General features: G+C 38.7%; 1 protein-coding gene across 15 annotated transcripts in view; it reads right to left on the bottom strand.

The window, feature by feature from the left end:
- Positions 1-22,723, bottom strand: part of BRCA1 (BRCA1 DNA repair associated) — a 48,887-nt gene that overhangs the window by 2,584 nt on the left and 23,580 nt on the right. For all 15 annotated transcript variants that reach the window (XM_016202130.2, XM_087826087.1, XM_016202132.2 and 12 more), the window contains 10 exons: positions 22,582-22,670; positions 19,263-19,434; positions 16,547-16,673; positions 14,729-14,919; positions 12,754-13,061; positions 9,929-10,016; positions 7,521-7,598; positions 6,978-7,018; positions 5,030-5,113; positions 1,413-1,467 (listed from right to left, as the gene is read on the bottom strand). In XM_016202130.2, the coding sequence (XP_016057616.2) occupies positions 1,413-1,467; positions 5,030-5,113; positions 6,978-7,018; positions 7,521-7,598; positions 9,929-10,016; positions 12,754-13,061; positions 14,729-14,919; positions 16,547-16,673; positions 19,263-19,434; positions 22,582-22,670 (1,233 nt within the window). The remainder of the gene's footprint in view (positions 1-1,412; positions 1,468-5,029; positions 5,114-6,977; positions 7,019-7,520; positions 7,599-9,928; positions 10,017-12,753; positions 13,062-14,728; positions 14,920-16,546; positions 16,674-19,262; positions 19,435-22,581; positions 22,671-22,723) is intronic.

The following is a 22,723-nucleotide window of genomic DNA, read 5'->3' as shown; positions in this document are numbered from 1 at the left end:
CTTACCTGAAAGGGACAGAAAGGCCTTAAGCTAGAGTGGTATGGATTCTGTTAATTTGCCACTGATATGCTACCTACTCTGGTTATCTATCAGTCCCAAGAAGGCCACTTGGTAGATAAGGTTTAATAGTCTCTCAAATAAAACACAAGAAAAAAAAAAGATCTGATTTCCATTAATTTGCTAAACTGCTGGCTAAGATACTGTTAAAAAACACCAACCTGTCTTCCCTCCCTCCTTGCCTAATTCTGTGTTGGTAATTGATAATCACAGCCACTGAGCATACTCAGTGGTAATTACTATAAATGTCAAGAGATAGGAAGATAATTAATTAAAAAACAAAAAAAACACACCCCAAAACACTTGTCATCCTGGACAGAGATTCAGCACATCAGCTGGGAAGGGCAACACGCTGAGCTGGTATCACACTCAGGGGAATAGAAATCAGAAGAGACTGTATGTGGACTGTACTTGTACCTGGAAAACTAGTGGAACTGACCAATGGGTGGCTTCTGGGCCCCTTTGGGCACTCTTTTCTATCAATCCATTTCTGGGGATTGCTAAGGTGTTCCTGTTTGAGTACATATTGAGGTCAACTGACTCACCTCCAAAATGATACCTGCTACAGCCCTGGTTTTCATTATATCAAAGTACAAAACCACTGAGAAATACACATGTGGCACGTTGAAATTTCATAAAAATTCAATCAATAACCAATAAAAAAAGACGTAAGCAAAATTACTTTGCCAGGCTCTCTTGCTGCCACTCATCTATCCCTGACCACATGCTAAGGCCATTGTCTGAGAAGTAAGAGGACCTGATCCCTGGGGCAGAAGTGGACATAGAGGTAACAGTAGGGAGCCTTCATTTAGAAAAGAATGAGCCAAATCCATACATACGCCAGGACCTCAGTACTGCACAAACCCAGAGTTGAGCCCCATAGCACTCTTAAACAGCACATCATATTCAGCATCAACTTTAATTAGAAAACGCTCAAGTCTTCCCCTGCTCTGGGCCTGTATGGGGGGTCCAGGTTTACAGGGCTTATGCAGCTGCTGTGCTTTCTTCACTATCAAATGAAGATGGTTTGGTAAGAACAGAACTCTCTCCCGAACTTATTTCTCCCCTTTTCTTAAACCAAAGGGCAATAAGGGCAGCTCTGCCCCATCTCAACACAGAACATACTGTGTCCTAGATGTTAATTCTTCACTGCCTTCTAGCTCTTGAGAAGGGGCACAGGGCTAGTTTTTTTGTCATAGGGTAACAATTAAGTACAGTTTTGTCTGACAGGTGGTAGAGAAACAGACTAACTTCTCATCAATCTGAGGAACCTCCATAAGATGACCCCTCCTATAACACTCCACTATGTAAGGGAAAGGCTGGTGCTGGACTTTGCAGTTCCACCAGTCTCTTACCTGTGGCCATATTGGTAAAGGGCCCATAGCAACAGATTTCCAGGCCCTTGAAGATCTGGGAGAAAAGAGGAACAGAGGGACAGAGAAAAAAGCAAAACCCTAGTTAAAGAGTATGAATTTTATTTAAAAAACAACATAAAGAGACTCTCACAAATTAAGAACTTTCTTTTTTCTTTACCACCTGATGATTTCTGCTGCTACTTCCCAGAGACAATCAGTCCAATGTCCAGAACACTGGTGGATTTTAGAAGACACTTCTGAAGCGTGTATGCAGTTGATCTACTCTACAGTCATACTTTGTCATCCCACCTTGCCCTACCAATCACGCCCAGGCTCCTCCCTGGATGACCTTTTCCAGGTGACTTCACTTCTTTTTTTTTTTTTAATCCTCACCTGAGGATATTTTTTCCATTGCTTTTCAGAGAGAGTGGAAGGGGAGAGAGAGAGAAACATCGATGTGAGAGAGACACATTGATTGGTTGCCTCCCACATGCAGCCCCGCTTGGGTCCGGAGGTCCAGCCTGCAAACGAGGTACGTGCAGAATCAAACCTGGGACCCTTCAGTCCACAGGCCAACGTTTAACCACTGAGCCAAACTGGCCAGGGCTCAGTCCTTGTTAGAGATGAGGGGGGAAAATCCTTCTTTTGTTTAATGGCAAGAAATTCAGCTATTTAGTTGATTTTTGATGTTTATCCAAACTTGGTACATCAGTACTAACCAAGACCCTAGTTGGCAGAGAGGTCTACGTTTATTTTATATGTACATGCTCCTTTCCTCCTTTCTTCTGGTCTCCAAGCATCTGCTCCTGCCCTCGCACTGCTCTGAGAATGCCCACTGTTCCTGCAGGAAATGAAGTGACGCATGGTGCTGCCTCTCCTCGCTGAGCCAAGCTGACCGCCCCGTTTCCAGGAGACACAGATCACACTGCCCCTCCTCAGGGCCTCTTTCACTTAGTGTTCGATAGCACTATACAGAAGAACTTTCTGTGATGATGGGAAATGTTCTATATTTGTATTAATAAGGAGCTACTGAGCCCCTAAAATGTGGTTGGGCTGAGGGAGAAACTAAACTTAGTATTTTATTTAATTTTAGTTATTTACAATTTAAGCAGCCCCATGTGGCTGGTGCTGTGCTAGAAAGGCAAATTCTTACACAAGCACTGGCACTGGTTCTTAGGGAAGGACTTGGGTATCATTTAAAAGAAGGAATTTAAGCTGTGCCATCCTGTCTTCTTCTCCCCTTTCCACTAAAAAGAAAACTGCCTAGGCCTAGAACTCACCTCATTTAAAATATAAGACTAGGGTAGAGAAAAATCAGGAAGCTAAAAGCACATGACTACCTTTTAGGAAATGCCCCTCCCCCGTTTTAACTACAACCAGAGAAATGAGAAAAGACAACAAGACAAATCTGTTTCTGTTTTAAGTGGCAATCTACATCTGTGCCATTCTCACTGTGTGCATAAACTGAATCCCCATCCTGTTCACAGGACCTAGATGCTCATAATGTTAAAAGTTTTCCCAGGGCAGCCAGCTGGAGCCAAATGTTGCTGTAAAAAGTACAAAAGATTAGAACTTTTTCCATCCAGGCTGGTACTCACTGAGGAGGATGTCTAGTTATGAGATAAGAAATCTGAAGTTTCACCTCTACAAATACATTTCTCTTCCACAGGAAATACTATGGTGATATTTTGTATCTTCAGAATGTCATTACTTTGACCGTCATTGCCACCCCAAATGCAGGGGGAAAAACCCAAAACACTGAAATTTCCTTTGAAAGAGGAAAAAATCTGGTGCTAGTTCTGCCTTGTATACAGTGGAATAAAAAAAAAAGGCTGGGGCCCTCCCTCTTGGGAGCATGCCCTCGCCTTTCCCTTACCCCTCTTCTTCCCTCCAGGTGAGTTACCTTTGCCTTTCTCTCTCCTAAGCTACAAGGGCCCTTGTTTTGCTTCAGTAACTTGTTTTCTTAGTCTACACAGCCCAGCTGGCTCACTTCTACTACCTCTGTAACTTTCTAAATAAACTTTCTCTTTTAATTTGGAAAAAAAAGAAGAAAAAAGGGATGGCTCACAGAGCTCCCCTGGGGTGAAGACAGAAACAGAAACAGGGTCAGAAGCTTTTCTTGGCATCTGGAAGTTACTTGATAGGTTAAGAAGGTGAGGGTGGGCTGACCCCAGGAATTCAGAGCTCCAGGGCTTGATTTGTGATCATCTCCCAAAGCAGTTTTCCTTGGAAAATCACCTCTATTGGTTCGCCCTCCAGTTCTGTAAAGGGACAGAAGGTGCTCCTTGTGGGGATGTTCCAAAATGCCTGGTGGTGCACACTTGAAAGAGGAAGAGATGAAGACTGGGAACATAAGCACTCAGTCAGGGACCTGAGAAAGCTGCTGGCTCAGGCCTGACAGGCAGGTATGGACTCCTTCCCGAGAGGACATGGTTTTTGGCTACATCATTTGCTACAGGATGATCTGGGGAATGTCACTGAGTGTTCCTGGGCGTCTAGTCCTTCATTTTCAAAGATGTTAGAGTAATCGATTTTTCTCCTCGGTGAAACCTGTAATTTTTTAAGAAACTATAATATTGTCATTAAGAGCTCAGATTCCAGGCTCTGGCCAGGTAGCTCAGTTGGTTAGAGCACTGTCCCAGTATGCTAAGGTTGCTGGTTCGATCCCCAGTCAGGGCACATACAAGAATCAATCAATGAATGCATAAATGAATGGAACAACAAATCGATGTTTCTCTCTCTCTCTTCATCTCTCTATAAAATCAATCAATCAATAAAAAAAAAGAGTTCAGATTCTGGAGCTAGACTACCTGGGTTCAACTTCTAGTTGTGGGTTCACCACTAGCTGTGTGAGTTTGAACAACTTACTTCACCTCATTGAGACTCAATTTTCTCATCTATAAAATAGACACAATTATTGTACATGTCTCATAGGGTTACTATAAAATTATTAATCAGTTAAAACATGATTGCATATTTATTTATTTAAAATATATCTTTATTGATTTCAGAGAGAGAGGAAAGGAGAGGGAGAGAGAGAGATAGAAACATCAATGATGAGAGAGTCATTGATCGGCTGCCTCCCACAGGCCCCCTGCTGGGGATCGAGCCCGAAACCTGGGCATGTGCCCTGACTGGGAATCGAACCCCGATCGCCTGGATCCTAGGTCGACGCTCAGCCACTGAGCCATGCCCGGCCGGGCGCATATTTAGAACTGGCATATAGTGAACATTGTATAGACGTTAGCTATTGATTATCAATCACTTTCTCTTCTATGCATCCACAGACAGCACTGCACACATCCCCTTTACAGCACTCAACACGCTGGTTTAGAGCAACACATTATGGTTAAGTGGAAAGAGCAAAGGCTTAGATTCATATGTTTCAAATCCCAGCTCTGCCACTTAGCAGCTGAGATTTGAATCCCAGGCTGTACCAAATAACACTGCTTCTCTAAACCTCTAAGTCCCCTCATTCTTTAAATGGATATAATACTTATTTACCTTGTTGGACTAGAACTAAAAAAATAACCATATATGGAAGCACCTTAAAAGTTGAACTAAGGGGACTGGAGTGCAGAGGGTGGTGGGGTTTTCATGGGGGAGGAGGGCTTTACCTTTCTGTCCTGGGATTCTCTTGCTCGCTTTGGACCTTGGTGGTTCCTTCCATTGATAACATCTCCTCTGACTTCAAAATCATGCTGAAAGAAACCAAAGGCAAACCACAGGGATCAGAGAAAGAGAAGAAGCCTCCCTCAATGGAAGCAGAGTAGATGCATCATATTTGAGGAACTGAGTATTGCCAGTCAATGTTTTGACCGCTCCCCTCAAATCATTCTTTTTGGTGGACTGGATGAAACAACCAGTATCTCAGCTGCTGAAATCAATTCCTTGAAGCAAATCTTTGTGGGCAGAAATTAACAATTGGCTTTTCACCTCACTGGGACTTAATGTATTTTAATTTTCAACATCTATCTCCTCTCAAAACATTCACTTAGCATTTAGATTAAACTGCTAATACTGTGCTGTTATAAAGATAACAGGAGAATTCCTGATCTCTTAAATCAATTGCGTATTACCATCTAAGGGCTTTTTAGGTTTTCACTGAGAGATTTAGTTAATAAAGCCAAATGATAAAATAGACACTTCATACACTGAAGAAAACAGTTTTTCATATCACTATTTTCAGTGGTTAAGGATGAGAGCAATGGGATTGGGGAGGTTAGGACTTTGGGGAGAAATTAGAGGAAGAATGCTTAGAAACAATTCTGACTAAAACTCAGATTATAGGGGAAGATCCTATCTATTCCCAAGAGTATTATAAAATAAAACAAAGTCATGATAGTATAACCACAGGCTAATATTAGGGGAAAGACCACTTAATACTTCCTTGTCGCTTGAATGAGAAGAGTCTAAGGATAAATGTCATCTATTTGGAAATGACTCTTAAATTTATAGGCCTGATTGTACCCCTGCTCCTACTTAACTTCTCTACCTGGATGTCTAGTATAAATCTCCAAATTTACACATCTAACCCCTTGTCTAACCTCTGCTCCCTACATATTACTCACCAGTTACTACCCTTCAGCTACACTAGTCTATTTTTCTTTAAAAAACAAGCTCATTCCTATCTCATGACCCTCATGCTTGCTGTTCTTCTGCCTATAAAACTTGTTACCTACATTTTCCAAGGCCAACTCTTTCTTGTGTTTTAGGTTTCAGTTCAAGCATTTCAGAAGCCATCCCCGGTCCCCTTAACTAAAGTAGTCAATCTCTGTCTCTGGTCAATTACTAACCTGCTGTTCATAGTATTTATTGGTATTTTAAATGATCTTTATTACTGTGTATTTTCCCTTAACAGAACAAGAATCTGACCAGAGCATGGACCTGTCAGTCTTGTTTACTGCTGTATTCCTGGTACCTAGCACATAGTAGGCTCCCAATAATATAAGCCACTGAATGAAAGTTAAAACCAACAAAAATATCACTTAATTATGAATATACTGAATAGTATATAATAGTTTAAAACGATTTTTGCTAGTTTTATTTTCCCTAATCTGTTTGTTGTCACCAGGAGCTCTTAGATGGCTCTGTTCTAAAATTATTTCTCCTCCTACACCCACCTTATTTACCTCTCACTGTTCTCAGTATCATAAAGAGTAACATCTCTTTGAAGGAATCTGATTTCTAAACAAATACATTTGCATATTAATATGAAGGATTTTTCTTCAACAGCAGTGAACAAACAGTTCTCTATCGAGCAAGGTCTATGTATATAGATTTAGGTGGGCTTATTTCTTTTGCTTATGAATCTTTTTTCTGCTTTACAAATTCCTTTTCCTTCTTCCAAGGAAAGGACTGTTTCTATTGAAATTTAGAACAAGTGAGTGAGGACACAGAATTTCTGGGTTTGCTCTGCATAACTCTTGATGATCCCCATCATCAAAGAAAAGTGATGCAAGGAAGTGAAAAGTGGTGCGAGGAAGGAAGCAGCTAAATTTGCAGTGATTATGTGACTAAATGGAATCAAGTCTTTCTGATTAATTTGTAACATCGAGTACCTACCTCATCTAGAATTTTTCTTTCTTTAATAGACTGGGTCACCCCTAAAGAGATTACAGAAAAGACAGGTCACAATGCAGAAGAACACGCTCTTTTCATGGACGCGGATAGTGAAGCAATTCATGTAAGAACCTGGGAGGAACAGCACTGAGCTGAAGTCCCCTCTCAATAAAGCCACAGTTCCTTAATAAGACTTGTAGTAGCGATTTCTTTCTGGAGACACAGTTGATGCGTAAACCAAACATTATAACAGTGCTTGCTGCACATGAACTTCTGCCTACTATTAAAGAAATCCCTAGTTCATGTGCTAACATTGCTAGAAGCAAATTAGGTCCTATTAGTTATAAAAAGTAATCCATTTTCCCAACATCACCAGCTTATCTGAACAAAGACATATGCATTAAAGATAAAGCTAGTTTAGCATTATCATTAAAGACCTTTTGGTAATCCAGATTCACCATCAGCAAAAAACCTTAGGTGCTAAGATGTTAGGTGTAAAAATGTAATTCTGAAGTGTTAAAGGGAGAGAGGGATAAATGCACTTACAGAAATAGCTAACTACCCATTTTCCTCCTGCAATTCCCAGAAAATACTTCAGTGTCCGTTCACATACAAACTCAGCATCTGCAGAATGAAAAATATCCGAAGGATTAGTAGAGGTTGAAAACAAAGTCAGGAAGTGCTGCTCTAACAAGCTAAAGAGCTCCAGCTCCATATGCTATTTGAACTCAATCTGGATCGATTATTCCAATACCCTGGTGATAGAATCAGAGGCTGGAAGCACCCCTAATTATAACCAGCATGGGTGGATCTTTGGAAGTTGGAAAAGGCTGACATGAAGTTAAAACCACAGGATATGCCTGCCCTTTCTTCTAGAAGCCAAGACTAGCTACAGACCTCCATCAGTATGTTCAGGGAATTATCTACACCAGTAGTACTGAAACATGTGGATGGGTAAGATCTGTTTTACTGAATGGCAATATGTGGAAGGAAAAGAAAACAGAATTGTTGAAATCCTATGTCTGAAATGTCAACGTAAGTGACAAATTTTCACCCCCCGACTTCTACCTGGGGAATCCTAACCTCCTAATTCCTAATTCCCCTGAGAAGGACAGAAAAATACAGAGTATTTTCAATGCTTTTCTCCCCTCTACATAAGTATTTCAGAAAGCAGTAGCTGAAGAATCGCTTCTGTTTATTTCCTAGTGTTTCAAAAACCTTTCTGAAGAACTAAGCAAACTGAGGAAATAAATGTATTTAACTAAATCATAAACACAGCAGTCCATTTGCCAATAGTAGCAACAGCCATTCTCTCTCACAGAATTCTTCACAAATTATTACAATCTTTTTTCTTTCATCACAGTTTTATAGCTTTTTGTTTAACTGCTATGAAAGCTGATTTAATAATATGCTTTAAACGCAGAAATGTTAGCTCATTTTTAGTTCAAAAGTTTTATTGCCTTTAAGTTTAAAGACTAATTACTTTAGATTTAATTTACATTTTAAAGTTTTATTTTCACCTTCCAGTAGCTTTGATCCAAACCTACAGTTTAAGATATATTAAACTTTAATGACCTCCAACTCTAAAATAGCACGTTTCGAGGTAACTTGTTCTGGCACCTGGTTCCTGTGAGTATTATCCTCTGACCCTGTTGTATGACATGTATACAGTATAAGTTAACATCTTAGAAATTCTAAGGCAATGTGCTTCTGCCAAGGAGTCTGGACCCTGTACTCAAGGACCTGCAGTGATATGAACAGAGTGGATCATTGTATTTCCTCAGAGTCAATTTTGTTAGAAAGGTTTTAAGAACTGCATGCACTGGTCTCTGCTTCCTATATCCAATGAGAACATCTAACTTCTCTTCCAGATAATAACTCTTCAAATATTTAAAGAGAGTGGTCTTGTTCTCTTAAGTCTTCTCATTCCTTTATCTGTTCTTCAGATGACGTTGTTCTGAATTCCTTTTTCTTCATCATCTACCTCGGGATAAACACTCTCTAACATGTTAGTGACCAGCTCAAAAAGCATAGTGCCCAAAACAGAGCCCATATCTTCCAGGCATTCCAGCAGAGAATGCTGTGGTGGTGGTGTTCGGGGGGTGTCAGGATTTTTTTTTTAAATCCTCATCTGAGGATATTTTTTCCCCATTGCTTTTTCAGAGAGAGTAGAAGGGAGGGAGAGAGAGAAACATTGACTGGTTGCCTCTTGCTCACAACCAGACTGGGGCGGAGTTACATGCCTTTGGCCAGAATCAAACCGGGACCCTTGGCTGTAAGCACGGAACCAAACCGGCCAGGGCAGGATTTTTACTTTACTTGTTCCAGACATTAGGTTTGCATTACTGAGGTCCAACTTCAAATGAGTCTGAAATATCTACTCAGATTTAGCTTACAGTCAACTAAAAGCCTCTGAAGTCTCTGTTATCTTGGGAGTCATAATTAAGATTTAAAAAGGGCAAGGTGTAGGACAAATGAATTTTCCCCTTCTGTTTTTCCTTTTTCATATGCTAGGCTATCTCAGAGCTGACATCAGACTTATATCCTGAAAAACGCTCAACACTACACTCAAACTAGTGTTTGTGTGGAGCAAGGACATGGAATGGAGTTAGGGTTTCCAACCACACAGATTTGGAATAAAGACTCACTTCCGTCCCATTCTCTTCTTTGCCCTACTTGCTCCTCCAGGATCTGAGCTCTGTCTTACCAGAAAGCCCTTCACACAGAGCAGTCAGGGCAGGGTGGACTAGTACAAGCGGCGCATCACTCTCCAAATCTTAACCCAAAACAAAACGGGGTTAGGAAGTAGCAAAGCTGTTAATTTTCTTTCACAAAACAATAGTTGATCACCTACTGGAAGACTTTCACCCATGCAATGCTTAACAAATACTCCCATTTCTTCATGTAGTTCTCTGCAACAGATGCAACACATTCTATAAAGGTTCTTGGTATACCTGTTTTCATAATGACATGAGTAGTCTCTTCAGTAATTAGATCAGTTAAAGTGATGTGGTATTTTCTGGCAAACTTGTGCACATGCATCTGAAATCAAATCATATATTATTATAAATTACCTCTAGTGCACAGCTTAGAGCATTAGTTATCCTAGCTCTGAATCTCCATCTTTCTCTTCACAGAAAAGGTACATTCTTTTTATTCTGACATGTCTGAAGTCTCAATTTAATACAAAATATGTATGAATCAGAGGAAGAAATTCTAAAGTAGTTCATGTTAGGAAACATGAACTATCATGAAACATGAACTATAACCAAGGATTCAAAATAATTATTTATTTTCCCTTTAATAGCAGATATCATTGAATTCCCTAAGACATCTAGTTCTTTGCAGAGTGCTACTCTACTGTACTATAATACAGATTTATCAGCCTACACTATATAAGCTGAGGGGTAATTAGCCTACACAGAAAGTTATGTTACAGATATGTGGCTTAAAAACAAGATGCACCTGGCTGGAGAGGCTCAGTTGGTTGAGTGACCTGTGCACCAAAAGATTGCTGGTTTGATTCCTGGTCAGGGCACATACCTGGGTTGTGGGTTCAATCCCAGGTTGGGGCATATACGGAAGGCAACCAATTGATGTTTCTCTCTCTCTCTCTCTAAGCATAATTTCAGGTGCAAACAAAAGTCAAACAAACAAGATGCAACATTCTGATAACTACAAAACATTCAAGAGTGCAAAAACCATCAATTCCTCTTAAGGAGAAGGACTGGAAGAGACTCATGTTATTCCCAAAAGAAATCTAGAGCCTTCTAGCTATTATCTAAAAATCAAATAAAAATCAATAGGCAGTAAAAGAAATTAACCAGATCCATTATGGACACAGTTGACATAATTAGTAGCTGTTTGGTAAATAACTCTGTTTACAAAGAGCCATCACTTATTAATCATCACTGCCCATGCCAATATTTATGTGCTGCACAATACTACAATGGAGATCAGGCCATCCTTCTTTCACGCTGCCTCATTCCATACTGCCACAGTGCACTAAAAAGGCAGGCTAGAGAAGCTAATGACATCCTCCCCCCCTTTGCCACTGCCCTCTGCCAGGATCATTAGCAATTCTGAACTGATTAATTGCTGAAATCCCAACCTTGAACACTGTTCAGTTAGAAGAGCAACTGCTGAAAAGATCATCTTAATATGGGCTTCAAAATTAATCATGTGTAATACAGTCAGGAGCTTTTATAATAAATTTACCACACTTCAAATCTGAATAGAGCTGAAAAGTTTTCCTCTTTGCTTATTTAAAGACAATATGTACCCAAGCCACTTATAGTCTAATCTATAGGTCAGAATTGCCCATGGCAAGAAAGATTAGATCATTTTAGCCTTCTCTGAAAAGCTGAACTTCAAAACATGAAATGCTAATTTTCTTTCTTTCTTTTAATCTTCACCTAAGAATATTTTTTCAGTTGCTTTTCAGAGAGTGGAAGGGAAAGGGAGAGAGAGAAACATCGACGTGAGAGAGGCATATCAATTGGTTGCCTCCTGCACGCACCCCAACTGGGGGTGGGGATCGAGCCTGCAACTGAGGTACATGTCCTTGGCCAGGATCAGACCTGGGAACCTTCAGTCCTCAGGCCGATGCTCTAACCACTGAGCCAAACCAGCCAGAGCAAGAAATGCTAATTTTCAATGAATGGATTTATTCATTGCATCTTCTAGGGCAGACATAGCTTACTTTGCCCTTTTAGTAGTGGGACACATCTGGCCACAGAGAATGTTATGCTGAGCTGCTACCCAGAGAGAACTTAGATGAGAAATGGTTCTTAATCTAGGAAGGGTATATTAAAAAAGACACTTAAGAAAGACTGGGTCATCTCTCAGTGTGTAATAAATTACACCCACTATTGAATCCATTTGATACTCTGGTGTGTTATCTTATCACGGTCTTTTAAGATATATTCACTCAATTATTATCTTATTATGAAATGATACCAATGGTGATTAATTACACATGAGGTAAATTTCCTAAGATGTCTGAAATCTACACTCAGCCTAAGCAGAAATGATGTTTCAGGGGTCTTAATATTTTAATGGGTATTTTTCCATAGTGTGAAACAATTCCTGTCTCTGGCATGAGGAGCCCAAGGAGATGTCAAAATCCTAATAGGGAGGAGGGCTGTTGTAGAGCAGAAATGATAGGGCAGGTTATTGAATAACTGTCACAAGCCAGGATAAAGGCAAATAAACACTGGATAAATGCCATTATCTGGCAGTGTGCTTGGAACCAATTTGAATTTAGTTAATTATGCTGGTGCATTCTCTGACGTGAACCAAGGTAGGGGAAAGATGCCTTCTGGGGAGTAGAGCTACACTTACTTGCTTAAATAAAATTAAAGTAAAATAAGATCTATATCATACCCAAAACCATAATCTCTCTAATAAAATTTTTTTTTTGAAAAAATTTTAAATTGATTTGAGAGAGAAAAACATTGATTTCATTGGTTGCTTCTTGCGTGTATCATGACCAGGGATCGAACCGACAACCTTGGCCTATCAGGACAACGCTCTAACCAGCTGAGCTACCCAACCAGGCTAAAAATTATTCTTAAGTAAATTTATACAAAATAATCCATGCTTTAGTTTTACCTAGGTCCAAAATTTCAGAAATTAGTAATGAAAATTAAATTACATAGAATTGTGCCGTTTCCTAGATTTCTTCCTATAAGTTATTTATCGCTAGTACCTATTTAAAACTATTATAGTATGTAAATGAAGTCTCAGTCTTTAGGGAGATACATATGGATACACTTACAAATTCTTTTGTGGTCAAGCCTGAGGCCACCATAGATATTCTTCTGTTGACTGTTTTTGTTGAAGATATCACTTCTGGCTTCATTCCGCTCACACTTTCTTCCCTCACATTATACCCAGCAGTAGTAGTCTGAGCAGCAGCTAGACTCTTGGCAGATTCTCCCACTTGAAATTGGGGTAATTTCAATGCAGAGGTTGAAGTTGGCATGCTGCAAACATGAGCTGGCTCTGGGGCTCTGTCTTCAGAGGGATCAGACTCTGGGTCGTCAGAGAAGAGGCTGACTCCAGATTCTAGGTAAGGGGTTCCCTCTGAAAAGAATGGGGGGAAAATTTAATCTACATGACAATGAACCTTGAATTACAATGTCTAGGCTCTGCTAAGAATTAAAAGGACAGACCAAGTTAGGTTAAAAGAAAAATGGGCGCGCTAATACAATGTTGGTTGGGGTGCAAAGTGGCTTTACTTTTCTAAAGGACAATTTGGCATTATATTCCAAAAACCATGTGTGTTTACACTTTCAGTCAATAATTCAAGTTTTAGAAATGTATCTTAAGGAAATAAAAAGCTGAATAGCTTTAAAAAAAGAAAATCCTGTCACACACCACAAACATGAATGAACTGAGGACATTATGCTAAGTCAGTGATTTTCAACTGGTGTGCCACAGTAATTTTTTTAAAGAATAGTTTATTGGTTTTTAGACAGAGAGGAAGGGAGAAGGGGAGAGAGAGAAACATTGATATCAGAACACAACATCAAGTGGCTGCCTCCTGCATGTCCCCTACTGGGGACTGAGTCCAAAACCCAGGCATGTGCCCTTGACTGGCAATCAAACCGGCAACCTCCTGGTGCACAGGTCAATGCTCCACCAACTGAGCCACACCAGCCAGGGCAACTGGCTGTCTGTGGGAGGCAAGTGATTTGGTGTGTCTCTCTAACATCGGTGTTTCTCTCTCTCTCTCTCTCTCTCTCCCTCCCTCCCTCCCTTCCCTTCCACTCTCTCTGAAAAGCAATGGAAAAAATAGCCTCGGGTGAGGATTAAAAAAGAATAATTTAAAAAATTAAAAAGATTCCATTGATTTTAAGATGGTATCCTATTTCAGAGTCCTAACATGAAAAAAATTTGCACCTTAGAATCCATGAAATGAAATATTATAAGGTCTGCTTTCTATAATTTCGATCATTTTATCTAGTTTAAATAACCTTTTTTAGTCACCATTTGGGAATGAACATATAATACTTTAATAAGGAAGGAAAAAAAAAATTGAAATATGAAAAATACTCAAACTTAAAATCATCAGATATCATTACCATATTAAAACTAGGAGAGAAAAAAACAAACAAACAGGAGAATATCCCTGAAACACTTCAGAAAATGTCACTCCATCAGGAAGTAAGCATAACTAAGTAGAATGTTTGAGATTCCTAAAATGATCCTAATTAAAATGGCCAAATACCTCATTTAGATGCCAAAGAGCACTTTTTATGATAACGTGTTTCTGAGGCTTAATTCATAATTTTCTTTACTAAATCAAACTTTGATTCACAAGTCAAAAAACACACTGGTCATTTAAAGTGATTTATAAAGTCTAAAATATAGTCATTTATATTCATTAATTCAGAAAATAAGAGCTTACTTTGGAGATTTGACTCATCTTTCAATCAAGGACAGGCCTAAACCTTTATTCTAGGGCCCTAGAACTTTTATCTAGCAGTTGAAATAAAACATGATTTAGAGCACACCAAGATTCTCTCATCTTCAAAAAGTGTTAAACCAATATAGACAGATTAACAACTGCAATAATTTTCAAGTAAACTTGGATTAACATTCAAGCTATTTTTAAAAAATGAATTTAAGTATAACAGATGCATTCATGATATAATACTACATCTGAAAGATGATTAACCAGAATACCTTTAGGTAAGATTCAGAGTAAAATAAAAGTGTTTTTTCCAACAGAGCAGATGAAATATTACCTAGATCTTGTCTTGGCAAATAAGACTGCTCCATTAAATCTTGGGTCTCAGACTTGGTCGGTTGTTGCTCCAATACATCAACACTCTCAATGAGCTCCTTTTGAGGTGGGCGGTTTCTGTTCTGAAGGCTCTGTGAGTGGCTCGGCACATACCACCTATCATCTAACAACTGGGATGTAGAAGGAGAAGATCTGGCAAAGATGAAAAGAGAAAGTTATCACCACAGCTCATGAAAGGATTTATCATACTTCCCAGGCAGCCAAAGCATAAGTGAAACAGCTCATTGTTGGAGAGACACCCAAGTGATGGACTAGAAGTCTGGATTCATGATGTCTGCCAACATGTCAGGGTTGACACAGAACATCTCCCCTTACGGTCTGGTCTGAGGCAGTAAGTGTGTCTCCTACCTGTTTAAAAGCATGCCAGCAAATTTCAGCAAATTATCTACTACCACTTACTCAAATTCTATAAAATAGAAAGTCTATTCCACTTGGGTCCCCATGGATGTGTTAGAATCACATCTTCTCATGAAAGAAAAAGTTAATGATTAATTTTGACATCGCTACACTCATTCTTTCTATATCCAATTTCAGTAAAATTCACAGATTCATCCTTATCTCCTGCCTTTTCAATGTCGAATCATTCTGAAAACAAAAGCCAGCTATAAAACACTGTTAGAAGAGTCTATGCACACAGTAATTCCTTTACTCTTTCAGGTTTTAGGACTTTGCTGGTTAAGATACTTAAAAGATTTAAAGGACGTCAGAGATCAGCTCAATTCAATTAATTCAAACAAATATTAGGTATTTACTAAGAGTCAGGCACTAAAACTAGGCGTTGTGGATTAAAGATGAGGGAGACCTAAACTGCTGCTCTCAAGTCGTCTAGCAGGAGGAAGTTCAATCAAATGTGTAGGTTCTTTGACAGAAGTCTCTTAGGGGGAGGGGGAGGAAGAGCAGAAATATTTGGTATGAATATTAAATGGGTGCTTAGCTCAACTAGTTAAAGCGTGGCAATGAAGTCATTACGTTTAAACATAGGTTTAGTGCCTTTGGAGGCCAGATCTTTTAATTCTGTCACAGCCTTAGTGCCAGTACCCCAGACTCAAAATATCCTCAGTCCAGTCCAAGAGGTTTGGAAAATATGGTGTGATTAGATTTTGAAAGGAGAAACTTGTCACTATTCCCAGAAAAAGAAGTAAAAATGTACATATACTCATCAGTAGGAGCTCAATAAATATAAATTCCTTTTCCTTCCTAGAGAAGTGAGATGTGTGACCCTAATGTCTCTGAGATTCTCCTGAATCATCAAATAGGAACAACAGTCCAGAACTTGTCCTTTTATCTTCACAGTGTTGTTGTAAAGATCAAATGAGCAAGTAGGTAAAGTATTTTTGAAAATATAAAGTACTATACAGTCTAATCTCAATAGTGATTTGAACAGACACCCCAAAGATACTGTGAATATTTCCTGGGGTAAATCAGTAAACTTTTTCCAGAAAGGCAAAACCTTCCCTTTAATTAGGGTAAGGGCTGCCTTGGAGAACTCTACCATTAGCCTCCATGTTTGTTAAGGTTTTAGTTCTAAGCTTTGTTCTGCCCTTCAGAAGGACAGATATACTGTGCATTTCTCATGTTGTAGCTCATGCCTTGTGTAGGTCCAAAAAGCCTATATATAATTACACAAAAGAAGTATCCTAGAGCAATGGGGTTGGAAATGTCTGCATACAAAAAACAAGTTTGGTGAAAAATATTTAAGAGTTCAATGTAAAGAAAGGTTTTACTTAGATACCACAATTTGACATTTATTACTTCTTACCTTTCCACTCCTGGCTCTTTATTTTTGTATCTGCTAGAACTATCCAGAGGCTCTTGAAACTTGTCTGCAGAAAGGCTTTCTGGATTCAGGCTTATAGGATATTCATTACTTTTCTCTGAAGTTAATACTGTTTTAAATGGAATGGGAAAACAAAGAAATTTACTGCTTTGTCCTGATGGTAATAATTCAGGTAAGTATATCAATTTTTTTCTTAATTTTTATTTATTGATTTTAGAGAGAGGAAGAGAGAGAGAGAGAGAGAGAGAAAGAAACATTGATTTGTCGTTCCACTTGTTTATGCATTCATTGGTTCATTCTTGTATGTGCCCTGACTGGGAATCAAACCCATAACCTTGGCATATCAGGACAAAGCGCTAACCAACTGGGCTATCCGGCCAGGGTGAGTATATTGATTTTCAAAAGCAGCAATCTGTGACAATCAAGTTGCTTTTTACGCAAGTATATCAGACAGAATTTTATAAATACAAATGATCCTGCACCAAATGGAACTAAAAAATAAATAAAAGGAACACTTTAAGACTGGGTAACTAAAGATACTCAACTGAGAAAGGGTTATAAAAAAAAAAAGTATAGGGAGGAAGCCTCAGACATACAGATATTAAAAAGTCATTCCATCACATTTGAACATTTAGCATACGAGTTCCTCTTTGCACTACAATGGGGTCAAGCTAGGAAGAAAATAAGCTAATCTCAGTTAGAATTCAAGTATTCAATAGTACCTAAAAACATAGGGCAAAATTTTTCTGTTCTTCTTTTCACTTAATCCATATTTCATAAATGCAGGGATCCAGAGCCCAAGTACTGGGAGAGTACCATAGTACCCCTTAAATAATTTCCTCATCTGGGGATCTTAACATGTTATATATTATATTTTTCATGGGTAGGGAATATGGGCCAGAGCTAATCTTTAATAAATTTACTGACTGCCTATTATGTGCAAAGTATTGGGAGAATCAAAGGAAAACACACTGGGAAGAAGGAAAGAGATATTAAGAAATGATCAACTATAAAGAACCCATAAGGAAATACAGCTTTAAAAAGCATATAACTCATCCACCCAGTTGATTCAGAATTTCTAGGAGAGGAGCATAGGAATTTTTAACAAGTGCTTCCAGGAATGAATATACTACAAGACAAAAAAAGCCCTGATGTATCTAAAAATCACTTCCACTGTAACAGACTATAGTCTTATAAATGCTAATATTTGCTTTCTGAATGACAGGTAATCCAGGAGAAAAAAATGACAAAGTGCCTGATATGAAATAACTTTACCAGCAGAGGGAGGTACACATAATTTATAATGGGTAGATACATGTGCACAAAAATATTACGCAGGCTTGGAACTGACACTTAGATAAACAGTAGGGCAGAACTATGCTGAGGGCAGGACATTTGATGCAAAGACCCTAGAACAATGAGTAAGTTTATTACAAAAGATGAAGTAAAACCTCCTAATAAAAATGCAAAAATGTTTTATATAGAGATTCATAAGAAATTTTCAAAAAGGTTTTCAAATCCATGCTAAAAATGTATACAAATATAACATTTATAAAATTAAAAAAAAAAAAAAGGCCACAAAGAAACATTTTGTCTACAGATCTTCAGGAAAAAATAAACACCCCTCCCCTAAAAATGAGATAAGATTTACACATATGATCAAAGCCAGACAATAACATTTTATAAGCTGTGCATAAAAATGAAAAGTCTAGTCTGTTTTTAGACCGAAGATGGGGAAAGCACCTCAAAGAGAATTGTGCTGGGGACTAGACTTTGGGCTTTATTGTCTGGGAGATGAAATAAATGAAGATACAGCTACAAAGAAAGCATTTAAGGAAATACATTCGAACCACTGCCATAGCAACAGAGTTCCTAACTTCTTATGTATAAGCTACTATTTCTCCTTGAACATAAAAATATAGCAAGGCACACTCCCTGACCAAGGCCACAATTCTGAATAATTAAGACCTGGTGCCTAACCTCTCATCTACTTGGCTACATATTTGCCCCTATTTAAAAACCTGCCCAATGTACTGTCTTTCATAATGCTTTTTTCAACTAAATACTCAAAATTTCATCTTACTATCCTTCATTTATGCCATGTTATCCCTCAGCTCAGAGATCACTTCTTACAGGAAGTCGGCTCTGATCAACTCCATCTACCTGGTCATTCCAAATGCCTTCTTAGAGATACATCTAGTCTTGTTGGTAACTATAATGTTGGGATAAAGCACCTGATTCTACCACATAATTGGGTTTTCTGTGGCTCAAGATGCAGTTCTTCAAGTAAAGTGCATCTCTACATATAAACCAGAAAGCACATTGGATAGGGCTTTGTGATCTGACACCTGGGGTATAAAGAATATGAGTGTTTTACAAGCTTTCTAAAATCATGGGGTTACTTATTTCCAGTCTCTCCCATTGCACTCAACTTCCTATGGGCTCCTCATAGCATCTCCTCATTGTAGGTATTCAGTCAGACAATGACACTTAATGGCTGTCTCGATCTCTCTGAATGGTAAATTAGTTGTAAGCAGGGACTAGAACCAAGGCTCTAAAATTATCCATGGAGTGACTCAGAAAATATATGCTGAGCAAAGATCATAATATGTTCACATTAGATCCACATTTTTCTGGAGATAAAGGCTTAGGGCGGGGAATAATTTTGCTTAAGAGGAATTTGGCCAGTATTACAAACCTTTTTCTGATGTGTTTTGTTCCAGATTTAGTAGATCCTCAGAAGCACAAGAATCAGCTATGAGGGAAGGGGACTTATCATAAGGCTGGCTCTCCTGCTGCTCTAACACAGCTTTCAGTTGGTCCATTTCCTGCTTGATCTTTATCAGGTTATCTTGCATGGTATCCCTCTGCTACAGACACAAAAGATGACACCAAGAAAGTTACACTTTCAGAAATTTGCCAGAACACAAGAATATGTCATACCAATTAATTTTAACATGGGAATTAAAATCACCTACTATGGAATTATAAGTTCTGGCCGAACACCTTTTAATCCAACCATATTAATGTAATTAATACCCATGAAATTATTTCAGACTGCTGTTAAAGGAGGAAAAAAATTCCTCACTCTCCCAAATGGACTTGCTTTATTGTGATGTCCTTTTGAAGTTGATTACTTTCTTTTAAAAGCTCAGGAATGAAAAAATAATTAAGGTGTTTAAACACTTTTTTTAAAAAAAAAATCTTTATTGATTTCAGAGAGACAAGGGGAGAGAGAAAGAGAGAGAGAGAGAGAAAAACGTCAACGATGAGGGTTGTCATTGATTGGCTGCTTCCTGCACTCCCCCGATTGGGGATTGAGCCTGCAAGCCTAGCATGTGCCCTGACCGGGAATCGAACCGTGATCTCCTGGATCCTAGGTCGATGCTCAGCCTCTGAGCCATGCTCAGTCGGGCAAGGTGCTTAAACACTTTTGGTATTTAAAATTAGCATGACTCAGTTAACATTTTACATAGCCTGTGTTTCAAAGGTTTAGTATTGTGGGACTCATAAGAGATTTGGGTTAGTCCATATAAAAATGTGATTTCTGGCTTGTGAGGACGCTTCTTTTTCTAAGATTCTTTGAACATTTAGTTTCTAACAGAAAGAAGAAAGAGCTAATTCATTAATTTATCTATTTGTTCATCCCATAACTATTTGTTGACCATCTATTATATGTCAGACACTGTCCTAGTGCTGGGGATATGGCCTGCATGGTGCTGCCATTCTAGATGGGGAGAGAACTTCAGAGAGAAGGATCTGTTAGAGAGAAGGAGCCAACAGAAACAGCCCTAGGAAAGCCTATAAGGACAGTTAATGTTTCCAACTTAAGACAAGAGGCTCTTCTTTGCTTATGGGGCTCATGTTTATTTCTCCATTTCAAAAAGAAATCTGTGCCCTGGCCGGGTAGCTCAGTTGGTTACAGCATCGTCCTGATACACCAAGGTTGTGGGTTCAATCCTGTGTCAGCGCACATATAAGAATCAACCAATGGATGCATAGAATAAGTGGAACAACAAACCGATGTTTCTCTCTCTCCCCCCTCCTCTCTCTAAAATCAATAAATTAAAAAAAACAAAACCTAAGGCTAAAATAAAAAAAATTAAAAGAAAAAGAAACCTGCTAAGTATAAAGGTTTTCTTTCTTTTTTGTTGTTCTCACGTTTTCTTCTTTCTTGAGTCTAAGATTTTTGATAAGCAAAGTATTTCATAATTAAGGAGATTTACAAAATATACCCTTCTTCATTACTTTTAAAAGGAACATCAATGGCTGCCAGCAAACCCTGGGGAAACAGATTGTTTCACCCTCTGTTTCTTCTTCTGATCCTTGAAAATGACTGCCCTCCACTAAAAACTAGCCATCTACTTTCTCCTGCTACACTGAGTTCTTAGTTTTCAGGTTTTTATGGCCATAAAATGTATTCCCAGCTTCACAAAGGCTTTCAATGCTATGCTGAGATTGTTTTGCTGCCAATGGCCGCAATAGCGCCATTGCCACCACGTGGTGCTTCTGAGTAGTTCCATTACTGATCAAGAAGGGCTTGCCTAAGTATATCTGGAAAGAAATCACAGATATCCGTAAGCTTCAGAAGCTGTTCTAGACACTGCTGTCACAACCATCACATTTCACCTCTATGTGGTAATTAAATCGGTTAGAAAATCAGGAAAAAACAGTAATGGAAGAATTAGATAACTTTCCTTTGTGTTTTCCCAAAGGAATGACTTTATAATTTGGACAATTCCCCCGTAGGCAATTGGCCAGATATATTTGGGAGACCAAAACCAAATTGGTTACCAAGTTTCCTTAATTGTAATTCTTAAGTGTTTCTTAAATTAGCTCTATTTCTTTTATTTTCCACTATGCTGCTCTGATCTTTACTTTTATTATTTTTTTGAATTGTCATAAGATTGTATTTGAGCCAAACTGACAACAGTTGCCAGGAAGCAAGATCTCAAATGCTTCCTGCTCTCTACATTTTTTTTTTTAATCCTAACTGGAGAATATTTTTTTCCATTGATTTTTTAGAGAGTATGGAAGGGAAGGAGGAGGAGGGGGAAGAGAGAGAGAAAAACATCAATGTGAGAGAGACACATCGATTGGTTGCCTCCCACACACACTTGGACCAAAGCCAGGGATTGAACCTGCAACCAAGGTATGTGCCCTTGACCAGGAACTGAACCTGCGATTCTTTGGTCCATGGGATGACGCTCTAACTACTGAGCAAAACTGGCCAGGGCCTGATCTCTACTTTTAATACAGACAGCTATATTACTGTGGAAGTTCCTTAAATGCATGTTTATCATGTCTTTTTCTTCCATAAGGACCTTGGTGGTATACCACTGCTCAGATAAGGTAATGCATTCTGAAAACTAAATAATTATTACTCATTATAGCCCTCAGGATAAAGTCCAAATTCCTAAGCAGAGCATTCAAAAGGCCCTTCATACCTTCTTATCTTTTATTTTCCCCCCAAACCACCATATGCCATTTTCTAGTCACACAGAACAACTTTGTGCTTCCTGGGCATTTTATGCCTTTGTGCCTTTGCCTGGATTGCTGCCTCCCTTCTCTTTCCACCTGGAAAAATTCTTCTCATCTTTCAAGGCCCAGTTTGAATGTATCCTTTGAAAGTCCCCAACTGATGATCCCTCACTATTTCATTTATACTGCTAATGCATTAGTATACCAAAGTGGAATGCATGACCCTCCTTTGATACAGTAGTGCTTTCACATATGTTTTTGCTATAGGGCAAGTGGGTTTCAAAGGTTTAGCTTATTCATTAACTTCGGTATCTAGTGTTCTGCAGTGAGCTCAGTGGTATGTATGTGAGTACATATGAAATAAAAGGTAGCATGACTTCAATCCAGGTGATTACAATCTAATTTGAGGAGACAAGATACCACACATGACTGTTATATCATTAACTCTAAGGGATGATAAAAGCAAATGTAAGAATGCGGGATGCATACTACTGAATGCACAAGACATCACACACACATCCACACATGCTTTTTACCTGAGTCGTTAAAATATCACTCTGAGAGGACAGCTCCGAACAGTCTTCAGAGAGGTTTGTTTCACTCTCATACTCAGATGCTGCTTCATCTTAAATGATAATAAAAATAGAGATTCAGATGTAAAAACAGACAGCAAATTCT

The sequence above is a fragment of the Miniopterus natalensis genome, chromosome 17 (assembly GCF_054644295.1).
Source record: "Miniopterus natalensis isolate mMinNat1 chromosome 17, mMinNat1.hap1, whole genome shotgun sequence".
NCBI lineage: Eukaryota > Metazoa > Chordata > Mammalia > Chiroptera > Miniopteridae > Miniopterus > Miniopterus natalensis.
The sequence above is the reverse complement of the archived record's forward strand: the minus strand, read 5'-3'. Positions and strand labels throughout refer to the sequence as shown.